Below are 18,702 nucleotides of genomic sequence, written 5' to 3'. Positions count from 1 at the left end.
GCCGACTTCCCGTGTGCTCCTCGCCAGACCCACCCCCTGCGGAAGGGTCCCGGGCTCCCCCCACCCCCGCGCGCCAGGGCCAGCCCCGGGACCCCCGCCGCAGCAGCCAATCAGGGAAGGAGAACGGCGGGCGCTGAAATTGTCATCATTTTAATGGTCAGCAGCTTCTGGTCGGCTCTGGATGGTGCAGTTTAACAGCTCACGTGAAGCCCCCCCAAGCGCGCACCCCCGCCAGCGCCGCCACCGCACCCCACGCGGCCTCGGCCCTTGCCGGCCGCGGGAAGCCGCCTCTTAGTGTAACGAGCTGGAAACCCCTTGGCACACCCATGATCTATGAACCGCACACGTCGGCGGGCCGCAGTCATACGGCGCAGAGCTCGTAGACCTTCTTTACACAGTACACCAGCGCGGCCAGCGCCACCGTGTTGTGCAGTCTCTTCCTGTGCAGGTCGTCCTTGCGCACCAGCACCACGGGCGTGGACGAGGTGAGCGTGTGCAGCGGCAGGCGCGACAGTTTGTAGGCGTCGTACTCCACCTGGTACTTGCAGCACGGGTCGAACTGCCACGAGATGCCGTAGAGCGTGCAGCAGGCCAGGCTCAGCACGCCGGCCGGCAGGGAGATGTAGTGCGAGTAATCCAGCGGCAGCGCCCAGGGCGTGCAGAGGCACGCGGTGCCCGCCAGCACGGCCGTCTTGTGCAGGCAGTTGCCCACGGTGATCCAGCGCGCCGTCTCGTCGCCGATGCGCGTGGGCTCGATCACGATGTACTTGTACTGGGCCTCCAGGGCCTGCTCCAGCTCGTACTCAAACTGGTCCTGCGCGTTCTCCCCATTGTAGATCTCGTGCACGATGTAGCAGTCGGTGGCCGACAGGCTCACCCTGGGGAGAGAGGGCAGAGGGTGAGGCTGAGAGGCGCGGAGCCCAGGCTCCCGGGACGCCCACGCCCGGGGCAAGCGGCGGCAGCGGCGCCGAGGTCTCCGTCCACGGGGTCACCCGGCCAGACCCCGTTCTGAGAAAACACAACGGGCACCTAAGAGGGGACAGCAACAGGCCACCTGCAGTGGGGAGGAGCACTGGAAGCCCCCAACACAGACACACAGAGAAGAGGGGGACGGCCGGCTGCGCCCTGGAGAACCAAACTCCCAGCCGTCTGGCCCCACAGGCCTTCAGAGCCAGGCCTCACTCAGCCCTTGGGGGCAGGTCACCGGAGCGCCTCTTGCAGGACTGACTGGCCCCCGACATGGGCACAGCCCCCGCTGGCGAGAGAGGTTTCCAGAACCGCGTGAGCCCTCGGCTCCGCGGCCCTGTAGCCTGGCATTTAGCGGCTCTGGGTTCGGACCTGAACACAGTGCCGTATTTCCCTGGCCTGTTCCGCCTGCCCGGGGCGGTGTGAAGCTGCAGGCCACCAGCAGCACAGCGGGCAACAGCACTGGCGACAGCCTGGGGGGATGTGGGAGGCGGGGGCTGTGGCCCGTGGGTTAGGCCTCCACTCCTAACACCTGTGTCCCATAGCACGGCCCAGTTTGAGTCCCAGTTGCTCCGCTTCCGATCCAGCTCCTTGCTACTGCACCAGACGACGGCCCAGCTGCCCTGGTCCCAGCCACCCACATGGGACACCAGCTCCTGGCTCAGTCCCAACTGTCGTGGCCACTTGGGGAGGGAACCGTGGATGGAAGACGTTTCTTTTGGTAGATCTTCCTTTCAAACAAGTCTTTAAAATGGAGATTTGGACACAAAAAACATTGGGATCCACACACACTCCTATTTCTCCTTGTTTTAAGCCACCTGCTTTCCTGACAGGAAGCCATTTTTAACAAGGTTTTTAGGGGGCGGCGCTGTGGTGTAGCGGGTAAAGCCGCCGCCTGCAGTACCGGCATCCCATGTGGGCACCGGCTCGAGTTCCGGCTGCTCCACTTCCCATCCAGCTCTCTGCTGTGGCCTGGGAAAGCAGTAGAAGATGGCCCAAGTGCTTGGGCCCCTGCACCCACGTGGGAGACCTGGAAGAAGCTCCTGGCTTTGGATCGGCGCAGCTCCAGCCTTTGGGGCCAACTGGGAGTGAACCAGCGGATAGAAGACTCTCTCTCTGCCTCCTTCTGTGTAACTCTTTCAAATAAATAAATAAATCTTTAAAAATTTTTATTACTATTATTATCATTATTAGAAAGGCAGAGGTCTTCCACCCGCTGGTTCACTCCCTAGATGGCCACAATGCCACGGCTGGGCCAGGCCAAAGCCAGGAGCTTCTCCCAGGTTCCCCATGCGGGTGCAGGGTCCCAGTACTCGGGCCATGTTCCTCTGCTTTCCCAGGTGCACCGGCAGGGAGCTGGATGGGAAGCGCAGCAGCCGGACTCAAGTTGGTACCCAAATGGGATGCCAGCACTGCAGGCAGCAATTTAACCCGCTGTGCCATGGCGCCAGCCCAGGAAGCCTTCCGTATCCAAGTCAGACAGGGCCAGACCAGGTTTTCTAACTCAATATTACCGCCCAGAGCCGGGGTGGGACGGTACAGCCCAAGGGCCTCAAGCCCTGTGAATCGCCTGGTGTGCACCAGCGCAGGCAGCCTACAGTGGGTCACTTTTAGGTCAATGGCTTTGTCCTGCAGGGTGATATAAATATCCAAGCAGCCCTCAGCAGAAAAAAAGTTCCCGCCCCTGCCAGACTCCTTCCACGCCACTCCAGAAGGGCTCGCACCGGAAGCTACTTCCAGCAGACCTAAGAGGAGGCTCTGCTCTGGCTGTGTAGGCGGGCCCCCAGAGCAGAGAGCGGGGACTCCACTCCGGGAGGAGCCCCCGATCGCTCTGGGCAAGGCGATTCCCCAGGGAAAGTGCCTGTAGTTCAGCAGCGCCGAGGTGGAGCCCCAATCACAGCACCGGCGCTAACGAAGCTGTGTGCTCCGGGGCGAGACCCGTTCCCCAGGGGAGAGCAGGGGTGCTGCCTGGCGTCCTGCATCCGTGCCCGCTGCAGGGAGAGCCCGCCCGGGACAAAGGGTGTCCCTCCCGGGTCCTGCCCCATCGTCGGGGAACTCCACTCCAAGGGCTGCAGAGCAGGGGACAGACCATGCATGCGGCCACCTGCCAGTGAGGGTGGCTTCCTGTCCATGTCATCCCACCGCCACCCACGGACACGAGCATGGGGCATGGTGTGCAGGCAGGAGTCCACGCCCCCAGAGGGGACCCCCGGTGCCTGCCCCCAGGACACTCAAACACAAGTACTGGCCCAGCCCTGGAAGCTGACAGCACCCACTCTGAAGTCGAGCCAATTTCCAGGGTACACAGCGGGAAGGGCGGCACGGTTCAAACCAGGACAGGCACGAAGCAGGGGGATCCCTGTCAGAGCCCCAGCTGCCTGGCACCTACTACCCACGCGTGCTCCCGTTTCTGGCTGAAGGGTGACCTACGGCAGGAACAGCCTGTGAGGTGCCTAGGGCCCTGTGCACCTGCCCGGCCTGCAGGGCAGGGGAGTGGCACCACCCAGTCCCTGGCCCACTGGGCGGGTGCAGAGCCAGTGGCCCCTGCTTGGTCTTGAGAGGGGACCAGCGAGGGAGCCGGGTGCGGGGCAAGTGCCTGCCGAGCCGACGGAGGGCCTGGGGCGGCGCCCAGCTCCTGCCACCCACAGCGGAGACCTGGACTGAGTTCCTAGCACCGAATGCAAGCACAGACGCCGCTGCAGGCACCTGGGGAGTGAAGCAGAGGCTCCGAGCTCTCGCTTTCTGCTTCTGTGCCTCGCAGATATGTTTAAAGAGTATAAAAAGTGCCTTTTTTTTTTTTTTTGAAGATTTATTTACTTATTTGAAAGGCAGAATCACAGAGACAAAGAGAGAGAGAGTCTTCCATCTGCCAGTTCACTCCCCAGATGGCCACAATGGCTGGAGCTGTGCTGATCCGAAGCCAGGAGCTTCTTCTGGGTCTCCCACGTGGGTGCAGGGGCCTTGGGCCACCTTCTACTGCTTTCCCAGGCCATGGCAGAGAGCTGGATCAGAAGCAGAGCAGCCAGGACTCAAACCAGCGCCCATCTAGGATGCTGGCACTGCAGGCAGCAGCTTTACCCGCTACGCCACAGCGCTGGCCCCACATTGTGGCACTGTGGGTTAAGCCACTGCCTGTGATGCTGACATCCCACATCAGAGCACTGGTTCGAGTCCCAGCTGCTCCACTTCCAATCCAGCTCCCTGCTACTCCCAGGGGAGACCCAGATGGAGTCCCAGGCTCCTGGCTTTGACCTGGCCCAACCCTATCTGTTGCAGCCATTTGGGGAGTGAGTCAGTGGGTGTAAGTTCTTTTTCCCTCATCACCCCACCTTTCAAATACATAATCAATGAGTGAAGTAGTGCTGGGAAAGCCAAGACCCCGTGTCTACAGTGTGCCAGCTGAAAACAGACGGAAGGCCTCACTGTCACCAGGGAGGGGGCTGCGTGGCTCGGAAAGGAAAGCCCCCACCCGGCTTGGATCCGTTTCAGTCTGGCATCACTCTGCCTCACACTGCCTCCTGCCCTCAACTCTCCAGCAGGGCAGGGCAGTGCAGGGCGTGGGCCCTGGGGCTGCTGACGGTCCCCTAAGGCCCCACAGGACAGCCTGTGTCCCTGTGAGGCCAGGCGCCCAGCCCCAGGCCTGCAGTCCACCCGCGCCGGGCTGCTCTCCCTGTTCACGTTGAGAGCTGGTGGGAAGAGAGCCGCAGGCATGCCTCAGTGGGACCACACCTCCACAGCTCATGGCCCTGGGAGCCTGACACTGGGGGTCACCATCCCAGCAGTCACCACCCAGACAGCTGAGGGGTGAGACGGCCTGTGCCTGTCTTGCTGTGTGGACCAGGGCAACACTGAGTCCCTTCTTCTTTCTTTATATATAAAGATTTACTCTGTTTATTTGAAAGGCAGTTACTGAGAGAAAGAAAGGGAGGCAGAGAGATCTTCCATCCACCTGTTCTCTCCCCAGATGACCACACTGGCTACAGCTGGGCCAGACTGGAGTTTCGGGGGCCCCAGCACTTGGGCCATCTTCCACTGCTTTCCCAGGTGCATCAGGATCCAAAGCCAGGAGCTTCTTCCGGGTCCCCCACACGGGTGCAGGGGCACAAGGACTGGACCATCTTCCACTGCTTTCCCAGGGCATAGCAGAGAGCTGGATCGGAAGAGGAGCAGCCAGGACTGAAACCGGCGCCCACATGGGACGCCGGCTTTACCCTCTTCGCCCCCCAGTGCTCATTCCCTACCTGAACTGTGGTGAGATAGGTAGTAAATCTCCCACCTGTGCTGGCACTGGGGTACAGGTTAAGCCGCTGCTCCCAACACTGCCATCCCACGTGTGAGCACTGGGACTCCCGGCGGCTCCTTTCCCTGCTGGTGTACCAGGGAAGCAGCGCAGACACTCGGCTGCTTGGGGCCCTGCCACCCAACGTGGGAGACCAGCTCTGAGCTCCAGGCCCCTGGCTCTGGCCTGGCCCAGTGCTGGGGTGCCGCCGTCTGGGGGAGTGAACCAGCAGATGGAAGCTCGCTCGCTCTTCTTTTTGTCTCTCCCTGTCACTCTGCCTTCAGGTAAAATAACAAAAATAATAGTAAGTACCACCCTGACCATGAAGTGACTCACTCCTGTGTGATCCATCTCCAGAACTCCCAGCCCTGTGCACCTCCCGGGGAGAGCCACCGCGCCCTCACCTCACCCGGCACACGGTCCTCAGACTCCCCACCTCACTGTGGCCCACCAGAACCGCCCTCCCGCTCGAGGTGGGTGACGCGCCCCCCACTCTGCACAGGGCTCCAAGGCCTCGCCGGCACTGGCTCCTGGCTGCTTGGTTTAACAGTTGCCATTCCAAGGGAAGGCGGTGGTAAATCTCACTGGGACTCCCCTTGCTATCTCGTTTGTATTTGTATTTTTGATTTGTGCTTATTTGAGAGAAAAGGACGCATGCTTCCATCCGTGGTTCACTACTCCCCAAGTGCCTAAAGCGGCCAGGGCAGCGCTGGGGCCGAAGCTGGCAGCCAGGAATTGAATCCAGGTCTTTCAGGTGGGTGGCAGGGACCCGGCCACGTGGGCCTCCCAGGGGCCATGTGGGTAGGAAGCTGGAGCCACGGCCTCCGCCGTGGGACACAGGCACCCTGGCCCGCCCTGATCCGCACGGTTTTGTCAACGTGGACATCACAGGCCACAACCACCACCCCTTTAAGGCGGGCAGTCCAGTGCCCCGCGGGGTCAGAGCTGCGCAGACAGCGCCTCTCATCGCCTCCAGAGGGAAGTCCAGGCCCTCGCAAGGTCAGCACTGGACGTGTTGGCCCAGCTTTATAAACTTTTACTTTTAAAATGCATCTGGGAGGCAGAGCAGCAGAAGGCGAAGACAGGTTTTTCCATCGAGTAGTTCACTCCCCACACGCCTACCATGGCCAGGCAGGGCCAGCCCAGAGCCAGGAGCTGCAGCTGGCTCTCCCTCATGGTGGCAGGGACCCGAGGACTTGAGCGCCACCCACCTCCCAGGTGCACGGCAGCAGGAGGCAGAGGCCCGCGGGCACCCACGCTGCGGCCTGCCCCGCCCCTAACTCTGGATGTGCTCCGGTGCTTTTAGGAACCTGCGACCAGATGACGGAGTGTCACAGGAGCCACACAGTGGTCAACGCTGGCTTCTCCACACGGAGGCCTCACGGGGGACTTACATTTTCTTTTTCTTCCTGCTTTTCTATATTTTCCCCAAAACCAAATAAACAGGTACTTCTTTTCCAATGATAAAGACAATTGTACACTCTTCTTCTTCTTCTTCTTCTTCTTTTTTTTTTTGACAGGCGGAGTGGACAGTGAGAGAGAGAGACAGAGAGAAAGGTCTTCCTTTGCCGTTGGTTCACCCTCCAATGGCCGCCACGGCTGGCGCACCGCGCTGATCCGATGGCAGGAGCCAGGTGCTTCTCCTGGTCTCCCATGGGGTGCAGGGCCCAAGCACTTGGGCCATCCTCCACTGCACTCCCGGGCCACAGCAGAGAGCTGGCCTGGAAGAGGGGCAACCGGGACTAGAACCCGGTGTGCTGGCGCCACAAGGTGGAGGATTAGCCTAGCGTACACTCTTCTTAAAAACAAAAGCCTGGGCCGGTGCCGCGGCTCACTAGGCTAATCCTCCGCCTGCGGCTCCAGCACCCCAGGTTCTAGTCCCCGTTGGGGCACCGGATTCTGTCCCGGTTGCCCCTCTTCCAGGCCAGCTCTCTGCTGTGGCCCGGGAGTGCAGTGGAGGATGGCCCAAGTGCTTGGGTCCTGCACCCCATGGGAGACCAGGGGAAGCACCTGGCTCCTGCCATCAGATCAGCGTGGTGCACTGGCCGCGGTGGCCATTGGAGGGTGAACCAATGGCAAAGGAAGACCTTTCTCCCTCTCTCTCTCTCACTGTCCACTCTGCCTGTCAAAAAACAAAAAACAAAAACAAAAAAAACACAAAAGCCTGGCTCACCCGGCACCCCCTCAGTGTGCAAGTGCAGGGCTGGACCCCCACCCCTGCCAGAGAATGGGATGGCCCACGCGGGGATGCTGCTCCCCAGGCCCCTGCACAGCGTCTGAGCCTGACCCTAGCAGGTTCCACTCCAAGCTTCCGCTGGGAGGGGCAGGCTGCCGCTGCTTTCCCACACGGTCACATCTCCCCGGCAGGAACCCCACCGTGGGCGGACCGGAAGGAAAGCAGAGTCAGAGCCCCCAGCGCTGAGGGCGGCGCGGGCAGTGCAGGTAAGGGGCGAGGCCTGGATCCACGCCCCCTCTCAGCCACCGACTTGGGCAAGGGCAAACACTCTGGTTCTCCCCTGCCCGGGTGTGTGGGGCACAGGGGCAGCGGCCAGGCGGCACCCCGTGCAAGGCCCCTCAGGCCATTCACACCTAAATGAGCTAAAACCAGATGAATCCCCCACCCCAGTCCTCGGGCACACCCAGCTGTCAGGACCATGAGTGGCTCCTGGCTTTTCCCAACAACTCCACGCTCAGATGCCGCCGGCACCAGGGCAGACCCGGGAGACCTCCCACAGGGGCTCCCTGGACAGCAGCTCAGAAGGGCACGGGCAGCAGGCTCCATGCGGCTGGACCCAGAGTGCCTGGGTGAATCGGGGAGAGCAGAAACTCCCCCCACCCCAGCCCAGGGCTGGCGCTGTGGCTCAGCGGTGAGAGCCACGTGGGAGACCCGGGAGCCCCCACCCTTCCCCAGCCAGGAGAGCTGAACCTCCGCCCCACGGTGGCCCTGGGTGCAAATCCTGCGCGCACTCATCTCAGCCCGACCAGGGGAAGGAAACCATTTGCCACGGCATCCCGGGTCTTTCGGGGGAAATTAAAGCCCCCAGACTCTAAGGGCTCTCAGCTCCGAAAGGAAAGCACGGGATCAGGAAGGGGGGTGGCTGTCGCCCCAGAACACAACTCCACCACACTGGAGGCTCCCAGGCCCTGGGGTCAGCAGCACCGGGCATCCACCTCGCCACGACCACCTGAGACCTCGTCCACCGGAACCCAACAGGAGGACGAGGTCCTGGGGGGACCACAGCACGGCACAGGAAGACGCACAGGTGACCTGCGGGCTTCCCACCGGGATGCTGCACGGACCAGAGGGGCGGATAGTGCGGAAGGCCACCGACCCCAGGAACCCCGGGTGCCCTGGGACCACACCCGCGGGGACTGCTTGGCGGCACGCAGGTGGCAGAACACACAGATACCTGCGCTGGGCTTTCCTAGATGGGCACGTGTGCCTCAGCGATGCCGGCGGGACCAGTGGCAATCTGTCTGGCGTGCTCGCCGCGGCGGGCTGCGCTTTGGGCAAGAACTCGGGCTACAGCTCAGAGTCTGCTGTTCTTCACTGCAGACACTGCTGGGTCCCTGGATTTAACGGAGTGGAGAGGAAAGTCAACACGGAGGCAGCCAGCAGCGGGCCTCGGAGCCCCTTCTGCTCCCGCCTAGGCCAGCTCTGTCCCTGCAGACTTCTGCGCTGTCCCGTGGGCCGGCCACCAGCCGCGAGAGCCCACCTCGGGGACTTCTCCCGGGCACCTGGCTAGCAGCGCCTGAACTGCGGTGAGTCCAGGCGCTTGTTCCCGGCTTGCCCAGAGGTGGCTCAGGACAGCAACACGTGGGGACACTGGCACTGGGCACGGAGTCCGGGGCGCAGGCCAACCTGGCAAGTGCGCCCACAGAGCCGCTCTGCACGGCACCCGCCGGCCAGGTGTGTGCAGCTGAGATCTGCGCCCGCCCGGCTGGGACCCGGGGCAAAGGCATTTCAGAGAGTGGATAGTGGGGGACCCAGCGGGGTGGGGGTGGCCTCGCGTCAGCAAGGCTCTGCCCCGTATCCCCACCCAGCGTCCGCGCTCGCAGGACCCCAGGGGACACCTCCGAGAGCACCCGGCGGGGGCCTCACGGCCCGGAGGGGGCGCTCTCCGGCCACAGCACAGACCTGGAAGGAGGGCAAACGGCGATACCCAAGTAGCCGAGCCAGAAGGCTCACACACCAGTGTGTGAGCAGAAGCCTACAGCTCCAGGCTAGAGGTCGCCGCCGGGGAGCCAGGTGAGCCACACGCCGCGTGCACCTGCCCAGGCCTGCAGCCAGCCAGTCCCCAGTCCCCGCGGACGGCCCCCGTGGCCTCCGTCGGCTGGACAAGGCCCCGGGGATGCCGGAGGGCAGCTCCCCGCCCAGTGAGCCCCTGGTTCAGGCCGACGGGAAAACCACGCTGGGGCTGTCTTAGCCGCATCCTCGTGGGCCCTTCCGGCCCCTCCCCCTGCCTGATCCCGAGTTTTATAAACAGACTACTTCCTGCCACTCGAGAGGAACGCTTGCATGAACGCCTGGAAACCCAGGCCGTAACCTCGGCCCACGGGCTGAGCCACGAGACGCCAGGGCCGGGGAGACACACAGCAAAGTCGGCCCTGCTCCTCGTTTGCATGCAAAAAACTCCCGAGGTCCGCGTCTCGGAGGGGCTGGGATCTTCCAGAAGTTCCCAGAAGACGCCTTAGTATGAAAAAAAAAAAAAAAAAAAAAAGCTCCGCACGGACTTAACAAGTTTGCACCTAAGCAAATGCGTCCTTTAATTCAACTGCCCGTGCACCGATCGGAAGTAGCCACAACACAGAAAAAAATCCTCTGTTCACCTGCCGGCCCCTGCGTCTCCCAGGCAGACGGCGGGGTGCTGGGGGTCCCAACGCGGCCCGGGCCCGGCCCCCCAACCAAGCGATCACCCCTGCCGGCCCCTGCGTCTCCCAGGCAGACGGCGGGGTGCTGGGGGTCCCAACGCGGCCCGGGCCCGGCCCCCCAACCAAGCGATCACGCACAACAGAGACGGCGCCTTTCCCGCTTAAGCCTCACCCGGGGGAATTAGAAAAATAAAAGGCAAGATGGAAACTCTGCTGTCCCAGCCTGCAGCCCAGGCGGCTCCGCCGACTCTCACGCGCGCGTGCACCCCCGCAGGCCTCCCACCGCCCGCCTCGGCTTCCCCGACCCCGGCTGCTCGGCGCTCCCGGCACACGCACGCCCGCGGCCCCCGAGCCGCGACCCACGCACCATTCATTGTCCCGCAGAGGTCACGTCAGAGGACTTCCGCGGCGCGCCCGCCAAGTCGCACGAGGCGTCCCGCGCGCCTGCAAGGCCGGCGGGCGAGCAGCTGCGGCCCGGCGAGGGTCCCGCGGAGACCGCGCCGCCCTGGCCGCCCCCCGGGCCCCCGTCTCGCCACGTGCGTCGGCCAGGCGGGGCGCGACCTCTGCGCCGCCCCCTGCCCGCCGGCGGCCCTGCGGGTCCCTAGGGCCCCGTGCGGCCCTGGCCGTCGCCTCTCCCTCCGGGCCCTCGCGCTCGGCCCAGGCCGCCGCGGCCCGGCGGCTCCCACCGCCGCGAGCCCGGGCGCGCGCGAGCCCCGGCGTGGGGTGAGGGCTGAGCAGCGCCATCCCCGCGTCCCGGGAGGCCCGCCGCGGCCCCCGCACCCCCGCGCCGCCCGCGCCCCGCCGGCGCCGAGCCCCGCGCCTCACCTCTCTCGGGCGCTGCCGCCGCTGCTGCCCGGGCCGAGACGCCTCCTTCCCCAGGCGGCCATCTTGGAGACACTCGGCTCGCCGGCGCCGGCGCGGCGGCCTGGGCGGGGCGGGCGGCGGCGGGAAATGTAGTCCGGGCGTGCGCTCGCTGAGGAGGCTGGGAAATGTAGTCCTGCGCGGACCCGCGGGGGCGGCTGGGAAATGTAGTCCGCGCCCGCGCTCGCAGGGACGGAGCCCGGGGCCCAGGGCGGCCCCCGCCGCCGCCACCGCCCCCCGAGTGTGTGGGCGCCCACCCGCGCGGACGTTCTTGGGTGTGCAGAGCGCGCGGGCCAAGGGGAGCGGGAGGGAGGTGCCTACAATTCCCAGGGGTGCGTGGGCCGGGGGCTGGATCCGAAGTGGAGCAGCCGGGGCTCGAACCTGGGTCCATCTGGGATGCCTGCATCGCAAGCGGCAGCTTAACCTGCTGGCCCCCAAAATCAACACCTCTACATTCTTCCCTGACCGGGACCCCTGTCTGCAAGGGGGAATGGTGGAGGCCTGAGACCCCCAGGGGCCAGTCCCCCCCTTGCCACGGTCCAGCCCTCAGACGAGGAGGCCACAGCCCAGGCTGGGGGGAGGGGGCGTGGTGACGTCATGGAGGGCATCGGCAGGGAGAAGGCAGAAGAGGGGCAGTTTGGCAGAGAGGGCGGGGTGCAACCCCAGAGACCCAGAGCAGCCCTGCAGCTCATGGCACTGCACCAACTCTGTTCTTCAAATCGTTCAAGCCTGTAGTCCTGCCTCAGGACCTTTGCACGTGCCATTCTGGCTCCCTGACAGGTTCCTCCTCCTCCGGATACTTTCATAACTTGATCTTCCTAGTTAGGCACTCACCTGCTAGGAAAAAAGAAAAAGAAAAAAATACTTGGTGACAATAATTCACTTTCTCCTTATGCTTGTTGCCTCGGGGTCCCAACATGGCCACCACGCCTCCAGACATTCCATCCACATTCTAGATACTGCATTCCCTGACCTTCTGCCCCAAAATGCCTGACTAGATGCCCTTTTATTGATTTTTTAAAATAAATATTTGAACTATTTATTAAAAGGCGAGCTCCGGGCAAGATGGCCTGCAGTCTCCCAGACCCAGAGTTGGGGGTGGGGGCAGCAGCTGCCTGCTGGGGAGGGGTCGCCCACGGGGAGGAGCTTCCAATGCCTGTGGAGGTGGAGGAGGGGGCTGCTACCCCACCCCCGGGGCTGGCTCAGGCTGCTGTGAGTCAGCTCCCAGCAGCACAGCGGGGGAGGGAGCAGCAGCACCCGGCCCCCTCTCCATGAGTTCAGGCCCCGCCCCCTGATTGGACTTGAACTTGGGGGGGCTCCACCTCCCTGTCCACCAACCTCCTGGCATGTGGTCCAGGCACCTTTTCCAGTCACCGCCCAGCAGTCGCCTGGGGTGGGGGAGGGGACCGCGGGGTGGGGGCGGGGCAGGAGCCCCCTCTGGTCCCGGCACTGCCACCAGTGCTCTGATGTCAGCCTGAGGTCCCCACTGCGGGGCTTCACTGGGTTTTCCTAGGAAGGGGAGAGGGACATACGGGTCCCCAAGGCCCTGGAGCTGCAGAAAGAGAGAGAGAGAGAGAGGTCTTCCATCTGTTGGTTCACTCCCCAGATGGTCTCCCACGTGGGTGCAGGGGCCCAAGGACTTGGGCCATCTTCTACTGCTTTCCCAGGCCATAGCAGAGAGCTGGATTGGAAGAGGAGCAGCCAGGACTTGAACTGGCGCCATATGGGATGCCGGCAGTGTCACAGGCGGTGGCTTTACCCGCTCTGCCACAGCGCCGGCCCCTTGTGCCTCTGTGTACCCAGTCTGATGGGCTCACCCAGGAGACACACCCAGCCTGTGCCTCTGGCTCGCCCTCTGGGCTCACACCAGACATGGTCAGGACCCCAAACCTTGCCTTACCCCACGGTGTGCACGCTGGGGTCACCCTGCCTTTGGTGACCATGGACAGCGCTGGGGAACACACGGCGGCGCTCAGGCCCTGCTGACGCCCACACAGGCCCCTGCCTTTTGGAATCCACATGCTGTGACCCCGCCACGTCTTGTTCCAACCCCTAGAGATCTGGTGACCATCCTCCCAGGTCCCCTGGTCCCTTCAGTCACCCCCTCAGGCAGGACGGGGTCTGGAAAAGCCCCTCTGTCTTCCCACAGCCACAGCGGGCCCTCTCTCTGCGGCTGGGGACAAAATTGAATTACAAGATCTATTTAGGGGCTGGCGCTGTGGCATAGCAGGTAAAGCCGCCGCCTGCAGTGCCAGCATCCCATATGAGCGCTGGTTCGAGTCCTGGCTGCTCCACTTCTGATCCAGCTCCCCGCTAATGCACCTGGGAAAGCAGCAGAAGATGGCCCAAGTATTCTGGGCCCCTGCCACCCACATGGGAGACCCAGAGAGAGTTCCAGGCTCCTGGCTTTGGCGTGGCCCAGCCTCAGCCATTGTGGCCATTTGGGGAATGAACCTGCTCGCTCTCTCTCTCTCTCTCTCTCTCTCTCCCCTCTCTCTCTCTGGTTTGCTGTCATCTTTTGCACCTGCTCTGTGGCTCTGTGTCCTGCCCCCCGCCCCCCGAGGCCACCTGAGCTTACGGCAGGGAGGGTCCCGTCCGTGCAGGGGCCTCTCTCTCTCCAGGTCTGGCACACAGAGCCACCAGGTGACGTTCTGGTGATGCACAGTCCTCTAGTGGTGGCCGACGCTTTGCCAGCTCTCACCCTGCAGAGCTGGGTGAGAAAGCATTGCTCACGCGTGTACCCCACGGCCCCCCAAGTCCAAGGTGGGGACCGCCGTGGCTGGGGTGCTCCGGGAGGATCCCGGAGCGCTGGCAGGCTGGCTGCAGCTTCAAGTCGCAGGCTGTCACGTGCCAGCCCAGCCGCCCTACTCTGCATGGCGCTTCCATGGTTCCGGTCTCCAGAGGCCCACGGCGGGGAGGGTGGCTCCACCCGGCCGGGCCTGGGGCTCAGCAGCCGGGGCCAACGATGACCCCTTCTGCCTCAGGACCACCAGGCCCTCCCGTGCAGGCCAGAGCTGGTGTGGCCGTTCACGGGTCAGAGGGTGGCCCTTCCTCCATCCAGGCATCATGTACAGGAAAGAAAGTAGAAGAGGCTGATTCAGCTGTTTCCACCACAGGGTGCTGGGGGGGGGGGGGACAGATTCCAGGTGCCTGGGACAAGAGGGGAGAGAGCCAGAGAGCGAGAGAGCGAGAGAGCGAGAGCTTTCATCCTCTGGTTCACTTGCTAATGTGTGCAATGCTCGCTGCTGGGCCAGGCTGAAGCCAGAAGCCTGGAACCCCATCTGGGTCTCCCTTGTGGGTGCAGGGGCCCAAGCACTTGAGCCGTCATCTGCTGCTTTCCCAGGTGCATGAGCAGGGAGCCAGACCGTAAGAGGCAGAATCCAATCGCATGCATTCCGATACAGGATGCGGCTGTGCCCAGGGCGGTCCCCACTCTGTACCACAATGCCTGCCCCCCGGAGCTCTGGTGGTCTCAATAACATGTTGTAGAAGACCTGCCCCAGGGCCAGCGTTGGGTGTAGCAGGTAAAGCCGCCACCCTCGACAGCAGCACCCCAAATGGGCAGCGGTTTGAGTCCCAGCTGCTCTGCTTCCCATCCAGCTCTCTGCTAGGGCCTGGGAAAGCAGTAGAAGATGGCCCAAGTGCTTGGGCCCCTGCACCCACGTGGGAGACCTGGGTGGAGTTCCAGGCTCCTGGCTTCAGCCTGGCCCAGTACTGGCTGTTGTGGGCATTTGGGAAGTGAACCAGGAGAAAGAAGCTCTCTCTGTGTCTCCTCTCCTCTCTCTGCGTAACTCTGACTTCCAAATAAATACGCAGGTCTTCAAAACAAAACAAAACAAACAGCCATGTGTGCAGGATGCATTCTAAGGAAAAAGGAAAACAAATTTTTTAAAGATTTATTAATCTATTTGAAAGAAGATTAACAGGCAGAGGGAGAGAGAGACAGAAAGGTCTTCCATCCGCTGGTTCACTCCCCAGATGGCTGCAACAGCTGGAGCTATGCCGATCCAAAGCCAGGAGTCAGGAGCCAGGAGCTTCCTCCAGGTCTCCCATGTGGGCGGCAGGGATCCAAGGACTTGGACCATCTTCCAGGTGCATTAGCAGGGAGCTGGATCAGAAGTGGAGCAGCCAGGACTCGAACCAGCACCCATATGGGATGCTGGCACTGCAGGCGGCAGCTTTACCCACTATGCCACAGTGCCAGCCCCCAAAACCAATCATTTTAAATGTGTGCTTATACTCTGTTGTATGTGGGTGTCTGCAGCCGATACCTCAGGAAACACCAGTAACAGCCACCCAGGGAGGTATTGCTAAGGATGGAGTAAAATAAACGCATCACTGCATATTATTTTATAATATGAATTGCATATCACTATATTTCCCAATTAGAATTTAAATTCTATTTTAAATATTAGTGTGAGAAGCAGACACACACACACACACACAAAGAGAGAGAGAGAGAGACAGAGAGAGAGAGAGATCCTCTCCACTGGTTCACCCCTCACCCCCCAAATTCCCACAATGGCCAAGGCTGGGCTAGGGTTGAAACTGAGGAGCTGGAAACTCCATCTGGGTCTCCCATGTGGGAGACAGGAGCCCAAATGCTTGGGCCATCCCTGCTGGCTCCCAGGGTGTGCAGTAACAGGAAGCTGGAGTCGGGAGCTGGAGCCAGGAATCGAACCCAGGGACTCCCAGACGGGACACAGGTGGTCCGAATGCCGGCCCCAAATTACCTTTGCTTCCAGTTGTCCAAAGGGTATTTGTGACCCTCTCGTATAAAACCAAAGATACGTTTTGGGAAGAGTTGCCTTCCCTGGGTGTACCCAGTACTGTTTAAGGAGCTCATACTCCCTGCCCCCGCTCCGGACACCTGCAGGCCAGCTGGTGTGTGATGGCTTCTCCCGCCTCCGTCCCCAGCCATGCCCAGCAGCCTGCAAACTACATCTCCCAGACTCCCTCGCCCGCTGGCTCTGCCCACAGGAGGCCCTCCCACACCCCTACTCCCCATCCCACCCCACCCCACCCCACCCCTGGCTGGACCTGGGCCCTCATGCCACCAGCAGCTGTGCAGTGGCGACCCTAGCAGGTGTTCCCCCAGCAGGTGTGGCTCCAGGCTCCTGCTTAGCAGTGCAGGGACCAAGGCTTCTGGAAACATTGTTTTTATTTATTTATTTATTTATTTTATTCTGCCTCTCCAGCCTGGGGGCTCTCTCAGTACCTCCCAGCTCTCTGCCTTCTGGGAGCTTTGTGGACAACACCTCATGTTGACACCTTCCACTTGTTCCAATCTCAATGACCCCCTACCCCCTTTTTACAGTTGAGAAAGCTGAAATTCCAGAAAAAAGGCAACTTAACCAAAGGCAAGCTAAGAACTGCTCCACCTCAAGGTAGTCACCTGCTGTGCCTCAAGGTGTTCAGTCCCCTGGGCCTGTCACCAGGACACACCAGACCCCCTCCTGACCTGGAGTGACACAATGTATTCTCTTCATGCTGGACTAGCTTGCTCTTCACCACCCCCCCCCCCCAACAAGCTTTGATTGTTTTATTTATTTGAAAGGCAGAGAGACAGAGAGAGAAACAGAGATTTTTCCACCCTCTGGTTCACTCCCCTAAAAGACCACAACGGCTGGAGCTGCCCATGCGGGTGCAGGGCCCAAGCACTTGGGCCTTCCTCCACTGCACTCCCGGGCCACAGCAGAGAGCTGGCCTGGAAGAGGAGCAGCCAGGACTCGAACTGGCACCCATATGGGATGCCAGCACTGAAGGCGGCGGCTTTACCCTCTACATCACAGCGCCAGCCCCAGGGCACTGTGTCTTGGGCCTTAAGTTCTGGCAATGCTGAGCTGGAAGGCAGGGGTGGAGGAGAATCTTTTCCCTGCCAAGGGCCGCTTGGATGCTGATCACATCATTCATGGGCCACAGGAAATGATCAGCTGAAACATTAGCCTCTCTGGATCTATTGAGTATGGAGGTTCACCTGCGGTGGTCTTGGCAGGACCAGAGCAAATGATTTTTGTGGGCATTATATGGCCCGTGGGCCAGATGCTTTGGGAATGCTTTGGGGGTGTTGGTTAGAATCCCATCCCATCCATCCATCTACAATTTCCAGCCAAGCACTGGTCTAGATGCTAGGATACTGCAGTGAACAAAATGGAAAACAAAACAAATCCCTGCCTATTCCAGGGAGAGGCAAGTAATGAGTAACAAACAAGAGAAAATAAACAGTATGTATTACATAAGAAGAAACCAGGGTTTGGACAGATAGAGCACCAGGGAGTTGGGAGTGGAGGGGAATGGAACTGTAGACGGGGGCGGGCGAGAACAGGCCTTCCTACGGCCTCACTGAGAGGGTGGTGGCCGGGCCAGGCCTGAAGAAAGTTGGAGAGGGGCCAGCACCGCGGCTCACTAGGCTAATCCTCCGCCTTGCGGCGCCGGCACACCGGGTTCTAGTCCCGGTCGGGGCGCCGGATTCTGTCCTGGTTGCCCCTCTTCCAGGCCAGCTCTCTGCTGTGGCCTGGGAGTGCAGTGGAGGATGGCCCAAGTGCTTGGGCCCTGCACCCCATGGGAGACCAGGAGAAGCACCTGGCTCCTGCCTTCGGATCAGCGCGGTGCACCGGTCGTAACATGCCAGCCGTGGCGGCCATTGGAGCGTGAACCAACGGCAAAGGAAGACCTTTCTCTCTGTCTCTCTCTCTCTCACTGTCCACTCTGCCTGTCAAAAAAAAAAAAGTTGGAGAGGAAAACCCTGGGTGGCAGGGTGAGAAATCGCGGGAGGCCGGAGTATGGTCTTGACACAGGCTGTTCTGGGGTCTTTTTGACCCCAGCCCACTTGTCCCTTCTTCCATGTCCTCCATGTCTGGGCTGTCACTTTGCAGCACGAGAGGACGTCCTCTCTCACCCCCTCCGCTGCACTGTCTCAGCGGCCCCGCCTCCTCCCTGGCCACTGAAAGACTCCGCCCCTTCCGGGAGGATTGAGCCTCCTGTCCCCACAGGCGCTAGGAAGTTCTCTGGACCGGGTTTTGGTTCTCAGGCAGCAGGTCAAGCCCCGACTTGCTCCTCCTGCCGCCTCTCCTCTTCCTGGATTCCAGGAGGGAGGAGAGGCCGACCCTGGGCACCCTGATCTAGTAACTCCCAGCGGTCAGGGCAGCCGCTAGGACTAACCCTCCCCAGGGCCCCCCTCCCACGGTCCACCCCTCCCCAATCCAGAAAAACCTCTGAATCTCACTGGGTCAGATCTTGTACCACATCCATGTTTGCTTGGCCTGCAAGGGTCTCCCTTGACCTCCCCAGACAGGGGGCTTTTCCTCATAAGCAGAGACACACACGCTGGGATGTCGGGTGGGTTCTGGGGCCCACCACTCTCCAGCCGTCGGCAACGGTGGATGGGGCCGGGGCCCCACACCACACCACCAGCTATGAGCAGCTTATGTGTCCACCGACAGCCGGGTCATCAGGAGAGCTTGTCGGGGGGTGCGGGCTCTGGCAGGAGGTGGGATTGGGGGTGGCCGGGGGGTGGCGGTGATGAGCCCCCTGCACACACCCCCAGCAGCCTCGTGTGGAGTCAGCTGCCTGCACCCTCAGGGAGCGTCCTCCGCTCACCCTCACTGCCTGTCTGTGAGCTTGCGGCTTGCGTAACCAACCCCCTGCTGGGAGCGCCCAAGCCCTTCTCACTCTGCTGAGTGGCGCAGAGATCACCTTCCAGAACGGTCCCTCAAAGCTGGGGT

The 18,702-nt window shown here is 61.9% G+C and overlaps 1 protein-coding gene across 1 annotated transcript; it reads right to left on the bottom strand.

The window, feature by feature from the left end:
• Nucleotides 1–129: 129 nt before the first annotated feature.
• Nucleotides 130–11,017, bottom strand: TMEM11 (transmembrane protein 11). Its single transcript, XM_002723651.6, has 2 exons — nt 10,943–11,017; nt 130–878 (listed from the first exon to the last, which is right to left on the bottom strand). The coding sequence occupies exons 1-2, from the start codon at nt 11,002–11,004 to the stop codon at nt 362–364; spliced, it is 579 nt and encodes a 192-aa protein (XP_002723697.3). The 5' UTR covers nt 11,005–11,017; the 3' UTR covers nt 130–361.
• Nucleotides 11,018–18,702: the final 7,685 nt, after the last annotated feature.

Source organism: Oryctolagus cuniculus, chromosome 17 (assembly GCF_051225735.1).
Source record: "Oryctolagus cuniculus isolate XC-2025 breed Fujian yellow rabbit chromosome 17, ASM5122573v1, whole genome shotgun sequence".
Lineage (NCBI taxonomy): Eukaryota > Metazoa > Chordata > Mammalia > Lagomorpha > Leporidae > Oryctolagus > Oryctolagus cuniculus.
This window is presented reverse-complemented; position numbering and strand designations above follow the sequence as displayed.

Coding starts and splice junctions, on each gene's coding strand:
- TMEM11 (XM_002723651.6), bottom strand. CDS start 11,004: ATGGCCGCCTGGGGAAGGAGGCGTCTCGGCCCGGGCAGCAGCGGCGGC. Junction 879..10,942: donor GGCGGCAGCGCCCGAGAGAG/GTGAGGCGCGGG, acceptor CTCTCTCCCCAG/GGTGAGCCTGTCGGCCACCG.